This window comes from Vanessa tameamea, chromosome 7, assembly GCF_037043105.1.
Source record: "Vanessa tameamea isolate UH-Manoa-2023 chromosome 7, ilVanTame1 primary haplotype, whole genome shotgun sequence".
In the NCBI taxonomy this organism is placed as follows: Eukaryota; Metazoa; Arthropoda; class Insecta; order Lepidoptera; family Nymphalidae; genus Vanessa; species Vanessa tameamea.
The window spans coordinates 5466871-5488951 of record NC_087315.1 but is presented as its reverse complement, the minus strand read 5'-3'; the positions used below and the strand labels follow the sequence as shown (position 1 = coordinate 5488951).

At 31.5% G+C, this 22081-nt stretch overlaps 1 protein-coding gene across 4 annotated transcripts in view; it reads right to left on the bottom strand.

Annotated features, from left to right (window-relative positions):
* Window positions 1-22081, bottom strand: part of LOC113401289 (uncharacterized) — a 149081-nt gene that overhangs the window by 115013 nt on the left and 11987 nt on the right. For 2 of the 4 annotated variants that reach the window (XM_064215338.1, XM_064215341.1), the window contains exons 2-3: window positions 5812-6086; window positions 1123-1155 (exon numbers count right to left, since the gene is read on the bottom strand). In XM_064215338.1, the coding sequence (XP_064071408.1) occupies window positions 1123-1155; window positions 5812-5907 (129 nt within the window). In that variant the 5' untranslated portion in view covers window positions 5908-6086. Of the gene's footprint in view, window positions 1-1122; window positions 1156-5811; window positions 6087-13667; window positions 13772-22081 lie in introns of those variants that run through there. The other 2 variants (XM_064215339.1, XM_064215340.1) reach the window with 2 other exon arrangements.

Sequence of the window (22081 nt, the reverse complement as noted above, 5' to 3'; positions counted from 1 at the left end):
ATATTTGTTATTGTTATGTTATATGTCGTTACAGCAGAATTTTACAATAAGCCATATAAAGATAAAAAAATATATTTTAAATGTGGGCAGAAGAAATCACCAATATTTAAGGATCATGATAGTTTAGTGTTTGACGTTCATCATTTGTAATCTGCTTAGTTTTTTGGCTTTTAATATCGTTGTTATTATGAATTGAGTGAATAAATCATTAGTTATAAAATCCTTTATTTTGTAATGTATTTTGCATAAAGATGCGATAGTGGAAAATCATCAATATAAAAACCAACATCCAGTTAGGTATTTAAATATTTAAGATTTAAGTATTTTAGATTTAAACCTCGTAAAAACAATACAAAGAAGAATTAATTACTTTTTAGGCAATTTTTAATACTTATAATTTTATTAAAATTAGTGTGTTACAAAAATAAAGCGTGAAAGAAATTGAAGGTAGCGTGTTATCTGAATTTCGTAAGAAATAAAACGCGGCAACAAATTTCACGAACAAAAAAATTGTTAGGTAATAGCGTTCTGATTCTAGGAAAAAGGGGAAATGCTGAAAGCCTCCGATAAGACCTACGTATGGAACGAGGATGTGGAAATAACGCAGACTTTTACGCCTTCCTTCAAGTGCTCTAGAAATAAAGACTTACTTGAGAATTCTGTCTCTCAGTAAAAGGTAAGATGCAAACTGAACAACGCCTTTGACCGCCCAAACTCTTTTAATTACTGGCAACTGGCGTTATTTAATATCACCATGAAATAGTAATTTTCATTTATATAAAAAAGACGAAGAACTTTTTGTTCGGGATTTTAAGAAGCCTTGTTATCTTTTAGTACTAATAATAATACTCACTTGTTTAATTCAAAATAAACTCACGTATTATTTTTGCGTTTTAACAATAAATCGTTGAGAAAACTGTTTAATATTAATCAATTAATAGTTTTCACATATGAAATTGTAGGAACAAAAACATATATAACATAAAATCAATTAAGTAGTTGTAACAGAACACAATGTACGAAATGTTTTACTGAAATATTTAGTAAATAAAGATGAGCGAACACTCGTTACTAAGATTGATTGTTGTTTGTTAAGGAAACAATTCGGCAAACTTTACTCACATCCAATGTTCGTTCGAGCGTATCGCTGAAGCACTGTTGAAATAAAATGAAGATATTATTGTAAGGATATACGTTGCCTAGTGGCTTTGTAAATTTACTACATATGACCGCTATATTAATTTAATATACTTGCAAATTTTAGTGCATATATTGCTTTAGATAAATAACGCCTGTCTTGTCTTCTTTTTATTTGTTTACTTTACTACATATATATACTTTACTACATATAAGATATTTAGGTAATCGATTCTTTACCACAAGTTCCGTATACTTTATGTTTTTTTTCTGTTATCTAAGAGTATGTAATCTAACATATATAAGCATTGATTGGAAAGTCTCACTCGTCTCTAAGATACGGGGTCTCCAAGTTTAGGGGTACAAGGCCTCGTTAATATATTATGTAACTTATTGTGAACCAATAAAAACACTAATATTTAGTTATTTATTTATTTACACTCATGCATAATATATTTTTAAATATAAAATACAAAATATATAAAATATATTTAAAAATATAAAATACAGAGGCCAACCAGTGGCGGGAACAAGGTCCAAGCCACCAGTGGTCAGGGCCCCAGAGAGAGGAACTTCCTCACAATACGCGCCGTGCTGAGGAGTACTGCCTTCTGCATCAGGCCCTTGACCCAGCTGCCTAACGAGAGCCTCTTAAGGTGTTGGTCGAGGCTCTTGGCCATTAGGCCATTCGCTGAAACGACTATCGGCACAATAACTGCTGTATCCACATCCCACATGTCGACAACCTCGTGAGCTAAGTCAAGATATTTTATTTGTTTATCCTTCTCAGCCTTCACGAGATTCTCGTCATGAGGGATGGTGACGTCAACAATTATCGTGCGGCGCTCTGACCGATCTATCACCACTATATCAGGCTTGTTGGCGACAACAGTCCTGTCAGTGATTATAGATCGGTCCCAGTACAGTGTGATACAACCATTCTCGAGAACTGGGTCGGGCACATACCTGTAGTAGGGTACCTCTGATACCACAAGACCGTATCGAAGTGCAAGTTGTTGATGGATAATCTTGGCCACTTGATTATGTCTGTGCAAATACTCTCCGTTAGCAAGACGAGAACAACCGGAAATAATATGTCTAAGGGATTCGCCCGGAGTGTGACACGCCCGACATATGTCCACCGTGCCATCCCTCACAATATACTTCCGGTAATTGTTCGTCATGATAACTTCGTCCATAATTGCACAGACAAACCCTTCGGTTTCACCAAATAGGTTGCCGAACCGTAGCCAAGATACGGATGCTATAAAGTCCACATCGGGTCCATGAAGGGCCCGATAGAAGCGTCCGTGTAACTCCTTGCTCTTCCATACCCCCTTGCGGTTCTCAGTACTTAGTACTACAGGTTTGCGCCAGTTCTCTTTGCCTAAGGAGAGCGGAGTTAGCCCCTTGTCCATTGTAACTACATCTCGGTGCATATCCAAGTCAGTGTGGAGAAAATACTCCCTGAGTTTGTATACCTCACGGTTATGTAGGGTCTTGGCATTTAAAAAGCCACGGCCACCACATCTCCGTGGGATATACAATCTCATCACCGAAGACCGAGGATGATGCATCCGATATGCAGTCAGCAGGACACGGACTCTCCTATCCAAGGCGTCTAGTTCTTTTTGAGTCCACTTGAGTATGCCGAAAGAGTACATCAAGACCGGCATGACCCAACCATTGAAGGCGCGAACCTTATTGCCACCCGACAAAAGACTTTTGAGTACTTTTTTCAGACGACCAAAGAAACGCTCCTGCAGTGATTGTTTCATGTCGGTCACATTGATGCTTAACGCTTCCGACACACCCAAGTATTTGTATGATTCGTTTGCGGACAGTGATCTAAAGTTTATGGAATCTGAAAGTTGTAATCCGTCAGATTCCATAATCTCTCCTCGCTCTACATGCATAATCGCGCACTTGTCAACTCCAAATTCCATTCTAATAGAATTACTAAAAGTTTCTGTTACCTTTAGTAACTCCATTACATTACTAATATTATTATTATTGATTGCCAAATATATTTTTTGTCTCCAACTATTTGAAAGATTGGTTTTTCATTCATAAATAAAGTGTAAAAAATTATTTATTTTGTTAACAGATTCTTTGTTTATGTGTCTACACGGTCCCGCGCAAAACCGAGATTAAATGGTAGTTGTCACTATAAAAATATACATAACATTTACCAGCGACGATTTTTATGCCAACAACTTGGAAATAAAAATTCAAGAAAGTTTTTACTTGTGATTTTAAGTCTCAATAAAATAATATTTAATGGTTGTATTTCGACTGACTTTATAAAAGAGAGATTTATTAAATTTCAAATGTTTAATAGATATTTTTACTTAAATAAAATCTTCGCTAAACGAAATGAAATTCGATTTTTTATATTTAACAGCTTCTAGAGTTTAGGCAATGCTTTAATTAATATTGATGATTCTAAGTTAACAAGTTAAAAAAGTATAGTTCTACGGACGGATATGATGACGTATACAATTATATATATAATAACCGCATTATTTAGAATAAAATTATTGCTAAATTCAAATGGTAAGAAAAGATTAGCTGGCATTTCCCCAGATAGATAATTTATGTCCTATTAAGTTTTTAAGGGCAGTAAAGTTTGAATGATGCACGGACGATAATAGAATGAGGCAACAAAAATATTTACTACAAAACTAAAATAGAATGCAGATATTGCCTGATCTGCCATATGATACTCGTAAAATATATTCTAAAACGAATATCGTTTACGTCTGTTTGTATTGTATCTTAAAAATATATATAAAACTAAACATTGTGTTTACAGCATAAAAATCAAGTTAATATTATACATCCAGTAAAATAAACGTAACGCTCTTGTTTTTATAGTTTAATACCTATTAATCGAAGCGTTTTATAATCTAGATGAGCATAGTAACATTGTCTTTGTTATAATTATATTTAACAAAACGCGTAAAAATAAATGTGCTTTTGCTTAGATATGCAAGGAGTGCTATTGTGACGCGCCTAGAATTTTTAATATACGAGTAATGATCCAGCAGGAAAAAAGAATAACATTTCAGCAATGATCATTCAGAATAAAAGATTTTTCGCAATATTCTCTCAAAACATTAAAGAAATATTTTTAATAGCGTAATTTGAGACTAAGCGTTTATTTAAAAGTATCTAATTTAGGACGCCCGAGTTGAATGTTTTTATCGAGTTTCCGAAAATTAATAACTAGGGTTCACGAGCAAAACTCTTGAAACATAAATATGAATATCGAAGCGGTCTTTACCAAAAATAATGTAACAATATATTTTTTAAACAAAGGAATCTTTGTAATATAATTATATAAGTGATGTCAGGTGAACGTCCCTTGGTAAAAGACGACGATCAACTGTCAAATTGTAGAAAAAATAATGTAAATATTTTTCAAAATGAATGAATGAACGATGTATTATTATTTACTATATACTTATTTAGAGCCTATGTGAGCTTATGTGAGCCTATACAAACACTAAACTAAGAGTTTATTTAAAAGGAAAAAAAATCGAGTACATTAAAAAAAATTCGTGTTCTCTCAAATCAAAAGGATAATTTGGCAAAAAACCTACATCATAATCCAAAATTTGCTAAATCTGATATCTTTTTATCTCTCGTTTATTATTTTATTTTTATTACGAATACTAAAACATTTTATTCTTATTATTGAAGTAACTGCGAGTAACCCGTTTCATATTATTTTCCAACCCCTAAATGATTTTTGTGTCGGTTAGGAAATATTTACTGAAATGTAGTTTTGATACGAAAATGTATACCATTGCTAACACATCGGCACTTCAACTTGCAAATTCAGTAAGCAATTTCAATACATTCACTCGTCACTACGGGATTCGCAGAGAAACGCTGAAAATCATTTCCTCTAAAGCTCTCGAGTCTTAGAGCTAACGTAGAATACTGACTTTTGATCGGCCGTTAGTTTAATCGATTGTTTAATTACCACACAGGGAATGAGTGCGCATGCTCAGCGATTTAAATTATTATGACAAAAAATACTCGTTCCAGTTTAGTAGCATCTGCACGAGGCGAAGTTGCCCAATCCGACTTTACTAGCGGCTGATTGTTTAGTCAGTAACCTATTAAATAAGGGTTTAAGCTACAATCAATTACGGCTTTAATTATAATTGTTGTTATGGGGGTAATTAGTTAAACCTTAACCTCCTTTCGAATATCAAATCAATGTTAACAGAAAGAGACTTTTTAAATTACCTGCAACGCCAACATTAACAATATTTAACCCATGCTAAGACAAGGAATACTATCTGCGTATAAATTGACCAAATGAATTATGTAATACACGTATCGTTTTTTCTTTGTTAGTAAAGACTGTTGGGAAAATAATAATAAAACAACTCAATATGAGTTTTTTTATTACAATTTCTATTAAATTTTGTCAAATATTTGATTAAATATGTATATTTTGTTGATATTATATATTAAAAATAAAAAATATATTGAGTCAACAAATATTTTGTAGATAATAAAATATATAAGACGATGATTTTTTGTAGAAACGAAACAAAAATAGCGTCATCAGGCAAAATACCAACAACATTCCTTTATTAAGATCGAGTGATATATTCATACGCATTTTTTCGTGTGAAATATTACTTCTGTACTTACTCTTGATATTCGTAGCGGTTGATTTTGATCAACGCCGCCGTGCATTCGGAAGCCCCACGGCGCGCCGCCAGTCAATTCTACTTCCCGAGCAGACATTTCCAGCTTCTCACTTCATTTCAACAAAACTTCGCGTCTCAAAATGACACTTCAACTAAATTCCAACCGCTTTCTTCAAAGAGCCCTTCATTATCTAAATTTCTGAGGTAGTTGGTGGAAGACGATTTTTTTTATTCACATTATTTACTGGAGGTAGGTCGGTTTGATGCAGTGTATATCTGAAACAAAGATTGCGTTTAGATTCTTTTTTTTTCATCCATTTCGAAATATTTACAGTTTATTAGTACAGGTACAAAAACAACAGCATCTAAATGTCGTTGGATCTTTTTCCTTCCTGACGATAAAGTATGAAACTAATACCGATTAAATTTATGTAGAACTAATTATCGCCCGCAGTTTCGCTCTCGTTTTGGGAATGTCGTCATTTGATAGGTATAAAAAGCACCCTTTATCCTCTTTTGGGGTTCAAGCTTGCTTCATAATAATTTCATAAAATTTATCAGGTTACTCCTTGAAAGAGTAACAGACAGACAGGCAAACAGAGTTACTTTCGCATTTATAATATTACCATAGATTATATAAGTAAAGTAAATTATTAATATATTTCGATATGGAAAGTAACAAAATAAAGTAAATACAGACTTATTAACTACCTACATCAGGTTTCTGACTCCGCAAAATCAATGCATATTTCCTGGCTAGGCGTTCGATTCTAGATTAAACTTTTCCAGACATTTTGACTTACTTCAAAGTACTTAATAGGTTATTTAAATTTCTGATCACATATAAAGCCAATAATAACCAACGTGTATAAGCAACTACTAATTACATTCGGTAATATTCACACGAATAGTGTTAAAATTTAATGAGATTTTTGCAAAAAGTTTCGAAATTAAATCGGTACAGTGTGAACTGTACAGATTTTATTGCACTAAATAATAAAGAAAAACGGGTCTTATGTAAACTTGTGTTAGTAATAAAGAATGATCAGATATATTTAAATGTCTGAACATCGGACGGTAGTTCCTAAAATATAAATAAAATATACTTTTGTGTGGTTTCAACTACAGTCAGGGCAACTCTATTTACTGAAAATAGCTCAAACCAAAATATACTTCACTTAAAGTAGCTATTGTTAACCCTTGCGAAACCCCTGCAAAAGTTTAAATAAGTAGTTAAAATTTTTCACACTTGCAAAAAAACCGATATACCGGTTAATCAAAGTAGTCAAACATCACTTTTTTCAAGTCTACCATCAACAATTACACACATCACATCACTAGTCGGAATTTCTCTTTCATCCAATAAAATATAAATCGACAAATCATAAATACAAACACAGAGTCCAGAAATACTGTTAATACTGAAATATTGTTAGGGCGCATTTAGAACTTTATAAACATTTTTTTTCTCTGACGAAGTAAATAAATGCTTGATTAACAGTAATACTACCTATATAGTTTTATTTTACTTTTATTTTTGTAGGGATAATTAGGATTAACTATGTATTCTTCACTCGGGTAATGTTTACATATAAATAATATAAAAGTTCTAAAACATAACATAAACATAATCAGTCTGTAAATTTCCCACTGCTGGGCTAAGGCCTCCTCTCCCGTTGAGGAGAAGGTATGGAGCTTATTCCACCACGCTGCTCCAATGCGGGTTGGTGGAATACACATGTGGCAGAATTTCGTTGAAATTAGACACATGCAGGTTTCCTCACGATGTTTTCCTTCACCGCCGAGCACGAGATGAATTATAAACAAATTAAGCACATGTAACTTCAGTGGTGCCTGCCTGGGTTTGATCCCGAAATCATCGGTTAAGATGCACGCGTTCTAACCACTGGGCCATCTCGGCTCTAAAAACATACTTTTATTTTAATATTCATCTGTCTCCTATTGAATATTTCAAGCCGCCAACAAGGGTTTTCCAACTAGTAACGAGTTGTGCCGCCGACAATTAGGCGGCGACACTATAGCCACCGACTCGTTTTGTCGGGTCAGTGGTTTTGGCGAGTAGAACCTTAAGGTAGTCATGAAACAGAGATGATTCTTAACATCTAATGAATTGAAAATAGTTATGATATTTCAAAATTTACAGTTTCAAATTTTAAGCTATTTTTTATTGCTAATTTCACATTAATAACATGGAGAGATGAATAACTAAGTTATTTGATTTAGCTGACGAACTTGGAATATTATTTTATAGAATCAAATAAAATACGACCTCGTTTATGTAATAAGTAGAGATGTTTCTCACAAGATTACAAATGAACATCAGAAACGTAACACATGTTCGATTCTGGTATTCTGTCATAAATAAAATATACCTAATACTCAGATTGATAGCTCACTGACGCAAACTCCGACAAAACACATCATATTTCGTCGATATTTCTGTTACTTTAGCACTTTGTTGTTTTCAATGTAGATACCTTTAAGACTTATGTATAAATACGTATATAAATCAAGAATATATTAGACTATAAAAATTATATTAATTAATTTTTATAGTTATAATAGTATATCAATTGAAATCAGTTAGAACGAACATTAACATGCATTTCGCCCAATATACGTGATATTCCAATCTAAGAAACTTGTTGATTTCCTCTGGAAATAAGTTATAATTACAAGCAGATTAATTTAGCTGCGCTCTATAGATTGATTTATATTTATTCAATGAGAAAATCATGACCTCATTATTTCAGTGTGTAGATTTTAATGAAACGTTCCAATTTAAAAAAATATTTCAATGTTAAAAGCGTTTGTATAGAAATTAAATACTTTTTTAAAGGTGTATGTTTATTATATGGGCCGTTTGGTAGGTATTATTCTCTCATCATATTCTAGCGACAAACATCAATGTTGCTGTTCTAGTTCGGAGGATGAGTAAGCCAATGTAATTACTGGTACGAGAGACATCTTTCATCCTGTGGTTGGCAGAGTATTGACTGGGTAATGAATGGTGAATACTTTGCACAGTGCAAACATTTATGAGTATAGGTAACCATTTATCATCAGGTGACCCATTAGCTTAGTCTACCCTTTGTTTGTTGGAATAAAACTCTTGACTAATAGTTATGACTTATAAACTTGGTGGTACGGCTATGTACAAGCCCGTCTGAATAAAGACCACCTGCTCCTTGTTATGATCCGCATTGAAGGGTGAGTTAACCACTCTTACTATAGGCACAAGGGATATGACAACTTTGTTTCCAGAGTTGGTGGCGCTTTGAATATATTTGGAATGGTCTAATTTTCTTTCGGCGCAAAATGCAATGGGTAGCCGCCTATCTACTATAAAAATATATATCCATGTAATAGAACATCTCCATTGTAAGGTATTCTACAAGTTTTTTTTTTTAAATTAATCTTCTCATTAAATTTTCTGTAACTCGATACAGAAGCCATCATACAATTGATTAATAGAGAGCCGTTTCCAACTTACATAAGCTATTATCAGTGCTTTGTGTGAGAGAGCTCTTATGATTATATCCTCTATATAATTAGTTTAATGCTTGTATTGACCGTACTGATTTGTCTAAGGCTTGTGTCATACAATTTTTATTTTATCATTAAATTTTCGTTTTCCTTTATAATATTGTCCTAGTTTCATTTATTTTTTTATTATTTTCGGAATTGAAATAAAACAGAGTTCTCACTACTTCAAAATATAATAACATTGATATATTAAATAGTACGTATCAATATTAGTTACATATGTACGTACATATATGTAGTCGTAATTATACAATTTCGTCGGTTTATTTAAGTTCAAATTACTTTATTGTAATGATTTCAATATAAAAGCATTATAATCCATACTTCCATACTATATTATTATATTATATATTATATTGTATTATCCATACTAATATTATAAATGCGAAAGTAACTCTGTCTGTCTGTTTGTCTCGCTTTCACGCCAAAACTACTGGACCGATTTCAATGAAATTTGGTACACAAATATTCTAGAGCCTGAGAAAGGAAATAGGCTACTTTTTATTTGGAAGAAGTGCTGTAAAGGGTTGAAAAGGGGGATGAATGGTTGTAAGTTGTTGAAAGAATCATTTTGAGAACTGATTGATGATTTAGAGAATGCTTCTAGCATAAAACTTTTACTTTAGCCTGTACACTTTTAAACTAACATATCATGACACCCACATAGGAGCGATTTTGAAAATTTTAATATTTAAGCGTTTCTTGACATTATACGCCTAAAGAGGGAAATAGGGGTGATATTTCATATATAGGATAGTCTGAAAGTCCGTTATATTGAAGTTAGAAGCATGAAATTTTATTTTTGGGCTACCGATTAAAAATTAGTTGATTCGCATTTAAGCGTTTCTGGATATTCTACCCTAAGGGCTGAAATACACATCAATGTGGTATACAAATAGGTCTTAAATATATGTGATATTTTAAGTTAATTTGTAAACATAATCAGCCTGTAAATTTCCCACTGCTGGGCTAAGGCCTCCTCTCCCGTTGAGGAGAAGGTATGGAGCATATTCCACCACGCTGCTCCAATGCGGGTTGGTGGAATACACATGTGGCAGAATTTCATTGAAATTAGACACATGCAGGTTTCCTCGCGATGTTTTCCTTCACCGCCGAGCACGAGATGAATTATAAACACAAATTAAGCACATGAAAATTCAGTGGTGCCTGCCTGGGTTTGAACCCGAAATCATCGGTTAAGATGCACGCGTTCTAACCACTGGGCCATCTCGGCTCTATTTGTAAATATATCCATATTCTACGCGAGCGAAGCCGCGGGTAACAGCTAGTGATTTATAAATAGAGTTTAAATAATAATTTCTACCGGGTCAGATAACAAAATACACGGACTATGAAGAAACGTTGAAGCAAACTTAGCATTTTTGTGAAATTTTGTAATTGTGTAAAAATGTTTTTCGTTTAATTTCAAAGGTTTGATATAATCTATGAACTCGCTTAATTTTAATAACCTTTTGCACTTACAAAGTTACCTATCACTTTTTTTTTATCTATCAACAGAGATATTTTGGACCCTTTCTTGAATATTTTTGTAAAGTCGTATATATTACAACAGAGTTGCTGAATACGCAGTATGTATATATATATTAATTATCTTTCTGTATTTAGTATTTGGTAACAAGAATACATAAAACAATTGGCGAAACAAGGCTGATTTAAATTCATTAGTCTTAGTTGTAATCACCTATATAGGTCATAGTCCAGTCTTAACAAGCATCTGCACCTAATACTAGTAATAACAAGTGGAAATGAGGTCATTCCCGTCAAATTATTTCAGTCTATGATGTGAACTAACTGCCGAAGCGAAGGCTAAAGTGATTGTAAAATATTTCGAATAAAATTCATACAAACACACTAAGTGGAACGATAATAATCGAATTCAATTCAAATTAATTGCAAAATACTTCAAACAAGTATACTTTTATTGCATGATGATATTTCACTTACAATGTCAGTGCATGTAAAACATTGCGACTAAATTTTAAAACAATTAATTTTGCACAAACTTTGAGGGCCGGTGACAATAGTTATAGCCTGTAAATATTCCATTCCTGGGTCGCCTATCTACTTAAGAAGAAGGTTTTTGAAACCGATTAGCCCATGATCTCCTCTTCAAGTTATATTTTTATTAATTTACTAATCTGACGAATTATACTGTCTATCAAGCTCATATGATTAGCTAACAACATATTTTAATAGTCTATCTGGCTAGTTTGATTTATAAATGTTGTCAAATCAAAATAGACACATCTAGTGTATTGCACTTATTTTAATAAGATATTACTCAAATACCAATATGTATTTTGTTGGTACTCAAAGAACGACTAGTAAAATGTGTGGTATTTTAAACCAACCTTAATGTAGTAATTTTCAGCGTGATTTACGTATGTAATGTAATATATATTATTTTGAGAATAGTATAAAATTAATAAAGTAGTGTATAATTTTTGACTAACGAATAATTTAAATATACTTTAGCACTTTATAAACACGTCATGAAAATTACAGTAAAGTATAAAATTAAAGCAATGAAATACTGCTTTAAAAAACAAAGCTATGTAAAGATTTGCGTCGCCCGCAGGTAAATAGTCATTCATCCCTATCTGTATTATAAAGCATTGTCCACAGTTTAATTATAGAACATTTTATTGGTGTATTGTATTTATTATTTGTAATTAAGATATGTTTTAATTAAATGAATGCAGGAAATGGACCTCCTTACACAGGAGTATATGCTTCGTATAGATCGCTGAAGTACTTGTTAATTTTAGAGCATTTTTAAAGAAAATTCAATAATTTATATCTTTGTCTGTATATTTATTTGTATTTCAAAGCTAAATAATAAACAAATTAACGACAAATTTCAATTAATCTCTACAGACATTTATACATACGATATTGTAATATAATTTTAACTGTTTCTGTCTATTATTTTTTGCGAAATATTCCAGATAAAGGGACCATCTAATAACCAGTGCTAGCTTAGGAATATTCACCTCAAAACATTATCCGTGTAATTTAAATTTTCATTATTTGTTCAGTTCTGTAGTGCGTAGCAATAAAAAGCAATTGGTTCTTTTCTTTGGTTCTATTATATAAATATAAGTCGATCGAAGTCCTTCAGTCATAACGAAACATACCCAATATAATAAAGGAGTGAATTTCGTTTTGCAGCATTCTAGTTTTGAAATCGACGCTGTATTTTCTAAGGTATTTTTGTCGATACCTTACCGTATAAAATTTATAGACCCGGATGTGGCGTCGAAGATAAAATATATGCGAAAATACTTATATATTTCATTGTAGAAATAGAAAAGTTATTTCCTTTCCTTTATAATAAACTTTTATTACCTACTGCAATAACAATTTGTATTTAATATATTGATATGTATAAATATTTTTACCAGTATAGAAGTAACAAAATATAACTAATTAACTTGTTCATAGTTTAAAACGCAAAGATATATTAGTACACTTAAAATAATGTTTATTTATGTATGAATAAGTAAACAAAAGTATCAAGGTACGATTATTTTAAATATATATTAAAAATAATAATGATATATGTATTAATAATATAAAACAACATTAGGTATAGCTCACTTAAGATTATAATTATATTTTTACTTTTTTTTATTTAATTAAATTAATTAAGGTTCTTCAATATGCGAATATTTATTGTTAAAGTAGATTGGCGGTAAACGAGCAAACTTCAATGTAACGGAAACATGAGATTGACGTTTGAATTGGACCCTCGCTGTCTTTCAGAAACAGATGTGTCATACACAGTGACCCTCGCCAACCTTATCAAACGCATATTTTTAGAGATTAAAAAATAATAAATGTGTGAAAGTAATCAACTCTTAACATTAATCATTTTATATTCTATTTATATTTTATAAATTATTCATCTCAAATTATGAAGTATATTATCTGTTTTCCTTTTACAGAACTGACAAGATTTTTTTTATAAATATTTTGTTTGGAATTAGAAAATATTTACTAGACACATCAATCGAGTATATCACTGTAATATTCCAAACAAATTAATATTATACTTGACCTAGTTTTATGTTTACTCACGTAAATAATAAAACGAAAATAGTTCCATATCTATCACGATCGAGTGGTGCACGTCTAATAATAAAGTACTAATCACACTGAAATTTCAATTACATAAAACAGCACACTGGAAATGTTCGTGGAACACCTTGAATGCCAGATTTAATACTTGTTATTGGTTACATAAATATTTGATCGCAAACATATTACCTGAAAGCCGTCCAAAGATTGACAGGCGAACAATTTAAGTCGACCTGCGTCAAGACGTGACGGTCGTACAGACGCTCTTTCTACTTCTGGCTTTTAATAGAGTACATGGGCTGACTCACATTTCGTTAATCGAAGGTTAAATATAACTACATTACATTACGTAGCTTTACGAGACCGGGCGTTTGGTATGACTTAATGACGTACGTTCGGTTATATTTTCCGTCCGAGAAGAATCGTTTTAATGATTGCTATTAACCCTGAATGGTATTTCACAAATAGTAAAACTTAACAAACTAAACGTTGTTTATTTATTATAACTTTTGTTTTTGTTTTCTGATATATTAATTATTTTTTATATTGAGCCAGAATTTTTTATTATGTTTTTGATATTTATAAATGCTTCTTACAAAAAAGTGCCGTCGGACACTTATAATCTCATTACCTTGACCATTAAGAAGCAACTCTAAATGTTTTCGGATACAAATAATTTTTGGATTTAAAAAAATAAATAACTAGTAAATTAAGCAAGTATTTTGTAATCCATCTAAATTGACAAATGACATTGCACGTTTGCGTAATAACTCTTTGAGTTGTTTAGAAAAATTATACATACGAGTACATGGGATATTTTACATTTAGAGATTTGCAACAAAACAAAATGGAATGCATTTCCGGGAACACTCGAGATGGCCCAGTGGTTAGAATGCATCCATCTTAACCGAAAATTGTAGGTTTAAGCCCAGGCAAGCATAACTGAATTTTCATGTTTAATTTGCGTTTATAATTATGTTTTATATAACATTCTGAAATTTCACACTCGTGATTTGCGGTGAGGTTCACGTTTCTTGTTAAGTACGTGTCTCTTTTTTTTTTAAATCATTAGGCAGATTGGCAAATAGGCCGGATGGTAAAATCTTTGATTGAATCGGCTATAGATATGTAGCAAAAAGAGAAATATAGAGTGTTAGATTTAAATAAAGTTAAATGGCTTTTTTTATATAAAAAAATATATACCGTACCGTAATTCAGTCATCCATAAAATAGTATAAACAAGTTAGCGTCAAGTCCCGTTGATATAGTTATTTAATCAGCTGTTTACTTGAAGTAAACCGATCTTCAAAGAGTTTGTGAGTAAATAATGTAAAATGAACATATTTTAATAAAAATATATACTTATCATTCATTCACATTCATTCAAAATCGAGCCGAGATGGCCCAGTGGTTAGAACACGTGCATCTTAGCCGATGATTTCGGTTTCAAACCCAGGCAAGCACCACTGAATTTCATGTTTATAATTCATCTCATGCTCAGCGGTGAAGGAAAACACCATAAGGAAACCTGCATGTGTCTAATTTCAACGAAATTCCGCCACGTGTATTCTACCCCGCATTGGAGCAGCGTGGTGGAATATGCTCCAAACCTTCTTCTCAAAGGGAGAGGAGGCCTTAGCCTAGCAGTGGGAAATTTACAGGCTGCTAATGTATCATTTATTTTACCACTGTAAGACAATCAATCACACAATTATAGGTACATGAAAACACTATGATGTATTCATACTAATAATAGAAGTAGTAAATTTTGGTTGCTTGTGTTTTTGCTGTAGTTTGTTTAAATGATATATGTTCTATGTATGCATATCTTATTGTAATGTAGACATATATAATATAGTAGGTAAATTTAGATACTCCAAAACTCTTTATAAGAGATTTGGAAATCTCCAAAAGTCAGCTAAAGTCAAAGTCAACTCAAAAATCTTTATTCAATATAGAAGTGCCGCACTTGCTTATTGATAGTCAAAAATCTACCACCGGTCTTTGTTCTTTTTATTTCGTATTTTAAAATTATTGTTTACATACCATAAATACAATAAATATATTTTTGTTATTTGAAACAGTCTGGAGGCGATTATCACATTCCCATTCCCATAAGAAATCATTACTTTTGTAATGTCTTTAAGCACACAAACGATATTTAATGATTTTTTTAAATTTTACATGTGAATATTTTTTAACGTATTCTAGGACACAATTAAAAAAAATTCGTTAATATTTAATGACCTTGAAATAAAAAAAATATTAAATTTACAATTTGCAGGTTGGACTACTTCTTTTTGACATGTTATATGTATTTTGGAAAAATGACTAAATATGAGACTTGGATCGGGTAATAAAATTATTATCACAAAACACAAGTGAAAAGATCGCTTGGTAAAATACTGATTCTGTAATTGTTTTATAAGATTTATTTAAATTATATATTCTTGTAAAACCAACCAACCTTTGATTATATCCGAACGAAGAATCAAATATTAAAGATACGGCTTTTTTAATAATTAAATAAATCAAATCAAATCAAAATATACTTTACAGACACTTTTGAATCGTCATTTAACAAACTATATTAGGTGAAGCTACCACTTGCAAGAAACTCAGTAGTTACTCTTTTTTAACATCTAAAAATACAGTCATGTTAGTTAAATACAATTATATTATATGTATGTTGAATATCCTGCCTGGAAGTCAAAAAGCATTAACTCCACGCTTTTTTATCATCTATACAAATTTGTATCAAACAATATGTTTTCTTTACCAATGTATTTTTTACAAATCATTTGAATTTATGAAACGGCAAAGTTCATATTCATATTCAAGTCAAGTTATTACAGAAGTAATTAAGATATTATCTTAAAAGCTCGATGTTCTTAATGAGTTGTGAACTAAATGTTTCAATAAAACGTGTCTTTATTTTGACAAAACTATCTCATCAGTGTTCTGAGATTCATAATTAGTCAATAGATTTTTCATTTGGAACGAATATAATTTTTTAAATATATTTGTGAATGTAATTTAAAACTGATCCCAATTTCAATTTGAACTAACCCGAAATGGATCAATTGACATGGCATTACAAAACAATAAAAAAAATTGTAATTTTGTTGAAATTTTTAGCAATTAATATATTTGAAAAACCTTTTCTAAGGATTGCAACCTTTTAAACGGAACCCTGATAATATTGCATAAGTCAATTATAAAATACACAAATTCCAATAAATACTTCAAAGTAAAATGCAACATGTATGAAAATGTTACACTTTTTAATTGAGTCCAAGGTTCGGGCAATATCATGATTTTTATATCGGTAAAGTTCGGAAACACCGACACAAATTGTCCACGTAATGAGCTCTGGGTAATTACCAAAGGGATGTATCGTATTTTGTGGGAAGTTAATACGTTGAAGAAATCGGGTCACACTGAACTGGAATTAGCATTTAAGTATAAATTTACCCGAATAACGCTAGGACTTAGTCTTATTTACGTTATTTGAAAGACAAACATCTATAAATGTTTTCTTTGTATTTATATCGATTAAAAAAGTATGCAGTATTCAAATATTCGATTCAAATAAATCATTGATCACGCATGTGTGAATATATTGAATATTTTTATTTATTTACACAATACATGCAATTGTATAAAATAGAAAAAAAGTATATTTTTAAAATAATTACAAATACTATTAAAAATAAATTATTGAAAACGAAAGCTAAAATAAATGAAAAAGAGATAACGAATAATTTTAATATATATTTTTAATAGTGGCGTAGCGCTTGGGGAGGCAAACCACCACAAATATCCCCCACTATGAAGATAGCAGTTGCACGTCAGCCCTTTGATTCATCGACGCTGTTATATCAACTGTGCATCGCCGATTTTACAATATCAATGTTAGTCGTTTTTGAACGTATATAGGTATCCTTATATTTTATAAATTTATTACTTTTAAATGTATATTTTGCCCTAACATCTTATTTTTGCCACTAATCTCTTGTCTTTGTTTAACGGAATTGTTTTCTTAAAAAGTTAAGTTATATATAACAAAAAACCATCAAAAAGTACTTATCGTCAATATCGAACAATATGTTTAATATCTTAGAAAGCAAAAGCGTAGTACGTTTTCCTTATATTTTTGTATTACTAATATTCCAGTCAATTTTATTATGGCCTCTGTATTTGCAAATACTAATAACAAATTTATGTACTTTTATATAAAAATTTAAACTTTTAAGCATTTTAATTTATATCAATAATAAATATGAGAAATTTAAAATAACTTTTGTATCATTTATCCGCCAAAACGTATACGTTTTAAATATAATAGATGAAAAGAAAATAAATATATTTTTGTGTCTAGACTTTAGTAAATAAAGTAGTTCTAATTTAATAAATATCTTCTTCATCTGTTTAATGTTATCATAACATTTTCATAACTTTGAATATTTATCGTACTGAACACTTTGATCTGAAATATCTCCTCTTTGGTTAAGAATTTCAAATTTAAATTTATAAATTCATTTAGCTGGTACATTTGAGTTTTGAAAACAGTCATTCATTTGTTTTTTCCACATTATTTATTTTCTATGGCGTCGCTTATTACCGCACAAGGGAAAACATGAAATATCGGTATATTTACGAGTACGAGTTCTACCGTGGCACCAGTGCTGCAAAAGAAAGCACGGTACCTTTTTGGTTTCAAAGTTTTCGTTCTGGAAATTTCGACCTTGAGAACCAGCCCCATGTAAAGCCTGAGACCAAAGTGGAAAATAAAGAATTAAAGGCTATTGTGGAAGCGGATCCATCACAAAGCCCTTCAGAGTTAGCTGCAGGCTTCGTGGTAAGTGATAAAATTGTATTAATCCACTTGAAGCAAATAGTGAAAGTAAAAAAACTTGAACGATGGGTACCTCATGAATTGAGTGAATCGAACTTGCACCGTCAAATTGCAATCGTTGCAATCGAACTGACACAATAATGAAGGGATTTTAAATCGAATCATTACTTGTGATGAAAATTGGATGCTGGACGATAATCGAAAGCGCTCGTCACAATGGCTGAACCCTGGAGACCCAGCCAAATCCTGCCCTAAACGAAAATTGACTCAGAAAAGTTACTTGTGAGTGTTTGGTGGACTAACGCCGCTATCGGTCACTACAGCTTTCTAAAATCTGGCCAAGCGATTACGGCAGATATCTATTGCTGATATTATATATATATTTTATTTATATTTATTTGTCAAAAATTGAAAACATATAATTTTTCGTGTTTACTATCCGCATGCGCGAACTTCAACATATGTGCACAAATTAATTGTTATTTAACAAAATACTAAGCAATTATATATTTAGCATACATACTCATAGAAACTAAATAAACTCTTTGAACCTTCTTGACTTTGCGAAAGTAGAGGAATACTTGTACTAATACTGTTTTAATGAAATAAACGGGGAGTAATCATGAACTTATTTCCCGGGTACGCGCTTCGTTAAATAATGTGTTTTATTTTCTAAATCCTCTACTTGTCGCCAGCGATTTCAAATGACATGTCTTTGTCACCAAAATAATAATATAATGAAATAAGATAATAAGGGTTGAGTTTCAATTTAGACCTGTTTGTTCTGTTCTTAAGCAAAAAAATCTATTAATATATTTTTAATTCCAAGTATTAGAACGGAATTGTATTAAATGTTTCGTATCTAAGGCCACAATTGCATAAAATCTATTTCAGCGTGTAACTATATCTAAGCAAAACAACTCTGTAGTACTACTCGTTCAATTATTTCAACTCAACCGACAACAAGTTATTTCATACCCTGTACATGAAATAATACTAATATAATAATATCCTTATTATATTTTGCCTCAAAAACAGGTATAATATTAATTAATCTTATAAAAAGAGATACTCCTCAGTCGACAAGGTATGTTGTTTAATGAACGTCTGAAATAGATTTTGGTTTAAATTATACGTTATACAACGTTTACGATGATGTTATCTTGGTCGATTTCAGCTACAGTAGCTAATCAAGGGAGACATCGCAGGATATTATAATACATAAGTATAGGCAAAAACACAGTTGCATTCTTTTTTTATCACAGTGACGAGAAATCTGATATCACTGGAAAGAGTTTAGAACAACGACATTTGTACTTGTTTTCCTAGGCGCGGCGTATTGTTAGCTCTTAATACGATCAAGACGTTTCGATACTACTCAATGTTTTATTGATGATGCAATAGAAATATTAAACTGGTTTCCCGTGTACTTTGCATTCGCTGTCCGTGCTATGATGCTCATGCTAGGTGGACTGTATGGTGACGACGAGTATAACTTCAAAAGGCTGCTCCTCCGCGACTCGAGTGTGATCATAGGCATATGTTGTCAGCTCGGTCTTTATATGGATTGAACAAACGAAATCTTTCAATTGAGTACTTAACAAAAAACAACTGACATAATAAATAAATAGGTTTTAACTATGTTTAGAACAGAATATTAATTTAAACACGTAACGTTAGTCTTTATAAAAGTAAAATAAAAGTGTTGGTATAGAGTCAAATTCAATAGTTTCAGTAGTCAGACTAGAAGGAATAACACACACGTATTAGCCAATGAAATCACTGTCATATCATTAAATATATAATATGTATATTGTAACATGGTTGTAACAATATATAGATAATAATAATAACTTTTACTAATAAATTATTGTAATGAAAATTTTAAATCCAATCCCATCCAATCCCGATTTCAAACCCCGTGGCCTCAAACGAACCATGGCTCATATCACTATGCAATGAGGAAATCATTTTGTAAGATAATTGCAATGTAAAACAAAGTTTATTAACTAAGTATACTTCAGTCGTAGCTAGATAAGTTGGGGACCGTCCTCATGCTAGATTTGCTTGTTACAAGTATTTTTTTACAAATTTTTTCTACTATTTTAATTTAAGTCTATTAATTAGAACGCTATACAGTTTAAGTACATTAAGACTTTCCCCATTGTCAACGCTGCTTCAAAAACCAGTTATAACTAACTGAGTACTCCTGCGATCTGCGAAATCATTTACGGTCTTACTTATAAACATTGTTTCAAACATATCTCTTCATCATTGAAATTACGTTTGTAAAAACTTGTTTAACTATTTTTTTAAGTTAATACATATATTTTTAAGCTAGGCGGACGGGCATACGGGCCACCTGATGGTAACTGGTCATCGCCGCCCTTAGACTGCGCTGAAGATATATTAACTATTCCATACATCCCCAATCTGCCACCAACCTTGGGAATTAAGATGGTATGTCCCTTGTGCTTGTAGTTATACTGGTTCACACATCCTTTAAGCTGTAACACAATAGTACTGAGTACTGCTGTTGGCGGTAAAATATCTGATGATTGGGTGGTACCTACCCAGATGGACTTCCACGAAGCCCTACCACCAAGTACTAATAACTCCCAATGCAACAGTTGCAACAGTTACTTACTAAAAGCGTCAGTGGTTATAGGTTAATTAAAAAGTTATTGGATTACATTGATCTAATTGCTCTTAATATCAAATCTAAAACAACCGCAATCCTGTTTAGTGCATTACAATCACATAGAACCTACATATATAAGTAGGTCATATATTGTGATCATCTGTGCTACAGTATCTCTACTTATAGCATATATCAATAAAAATACCTTAACATAAAAATACCTATACATAAGACCGATAGATATTATCCGGATGACTGTCTATCTGTCGGTACACGCGTCGTAGATCAATTTTCACCGATTTTTTATTAGAACTGGGTTTCTCAGAATAATCGTGAACTATTTCTTAGGAACAACGTTCGTATTTAATATATATGTGCATGTCTACAAATTAAATTAGTATGCTCTGCTTTTCTTAACCAAAAATGTGTATACATAAACTACTATAATATCTTCTGTATAAATAATTTCACCCAATCGAAATCTATCCACAATTATATATCGTTAAAAAATAATGTTTTTTTTCATATATCCATATGTTGTCGACTAAAAAATTATATTTTGTAATTTTTGCGAAATTCGTATAATCGAGATACTTCGATATGAAATCTATAAAATTCAATGACAAAATGATAGTTCAACGGGCGGCCATGTCTGACATTTACGGATGATGTTAGAGATGTTTCATAATAACAATGTTTATGAAAAAGTTATATGTATATTATTTGACAAGTAATGATGAACCGTATTTATTTAGTTCTATTTATTTTATCCGAGTGAAGCCGGGTTTTCATCTAGTATACTATATTATAGTGTAAGAGCGAATAATACATTTCTGTCTGGATAGGTGAATACTTGGTATTTTTGTATTAAGCTTTGAAGGGCAGGGAGTCAGTATAACTATTCATACGGTAAGTAAAGTAAAGCACAAGAGAAAAAACATCGTTCCAAAGGTTGGAGCCGCGTTGACGATGTAAGGAAAGGTTAATATTTTCTATAGTGCCAATGACAGTGGCAACCATTTACCATCAGGTAACCCAATTGCCAATCTGCCTACCTTTTTTAAATAAAAGAAAAATATATAAAATATGTCTAACACATGTTTT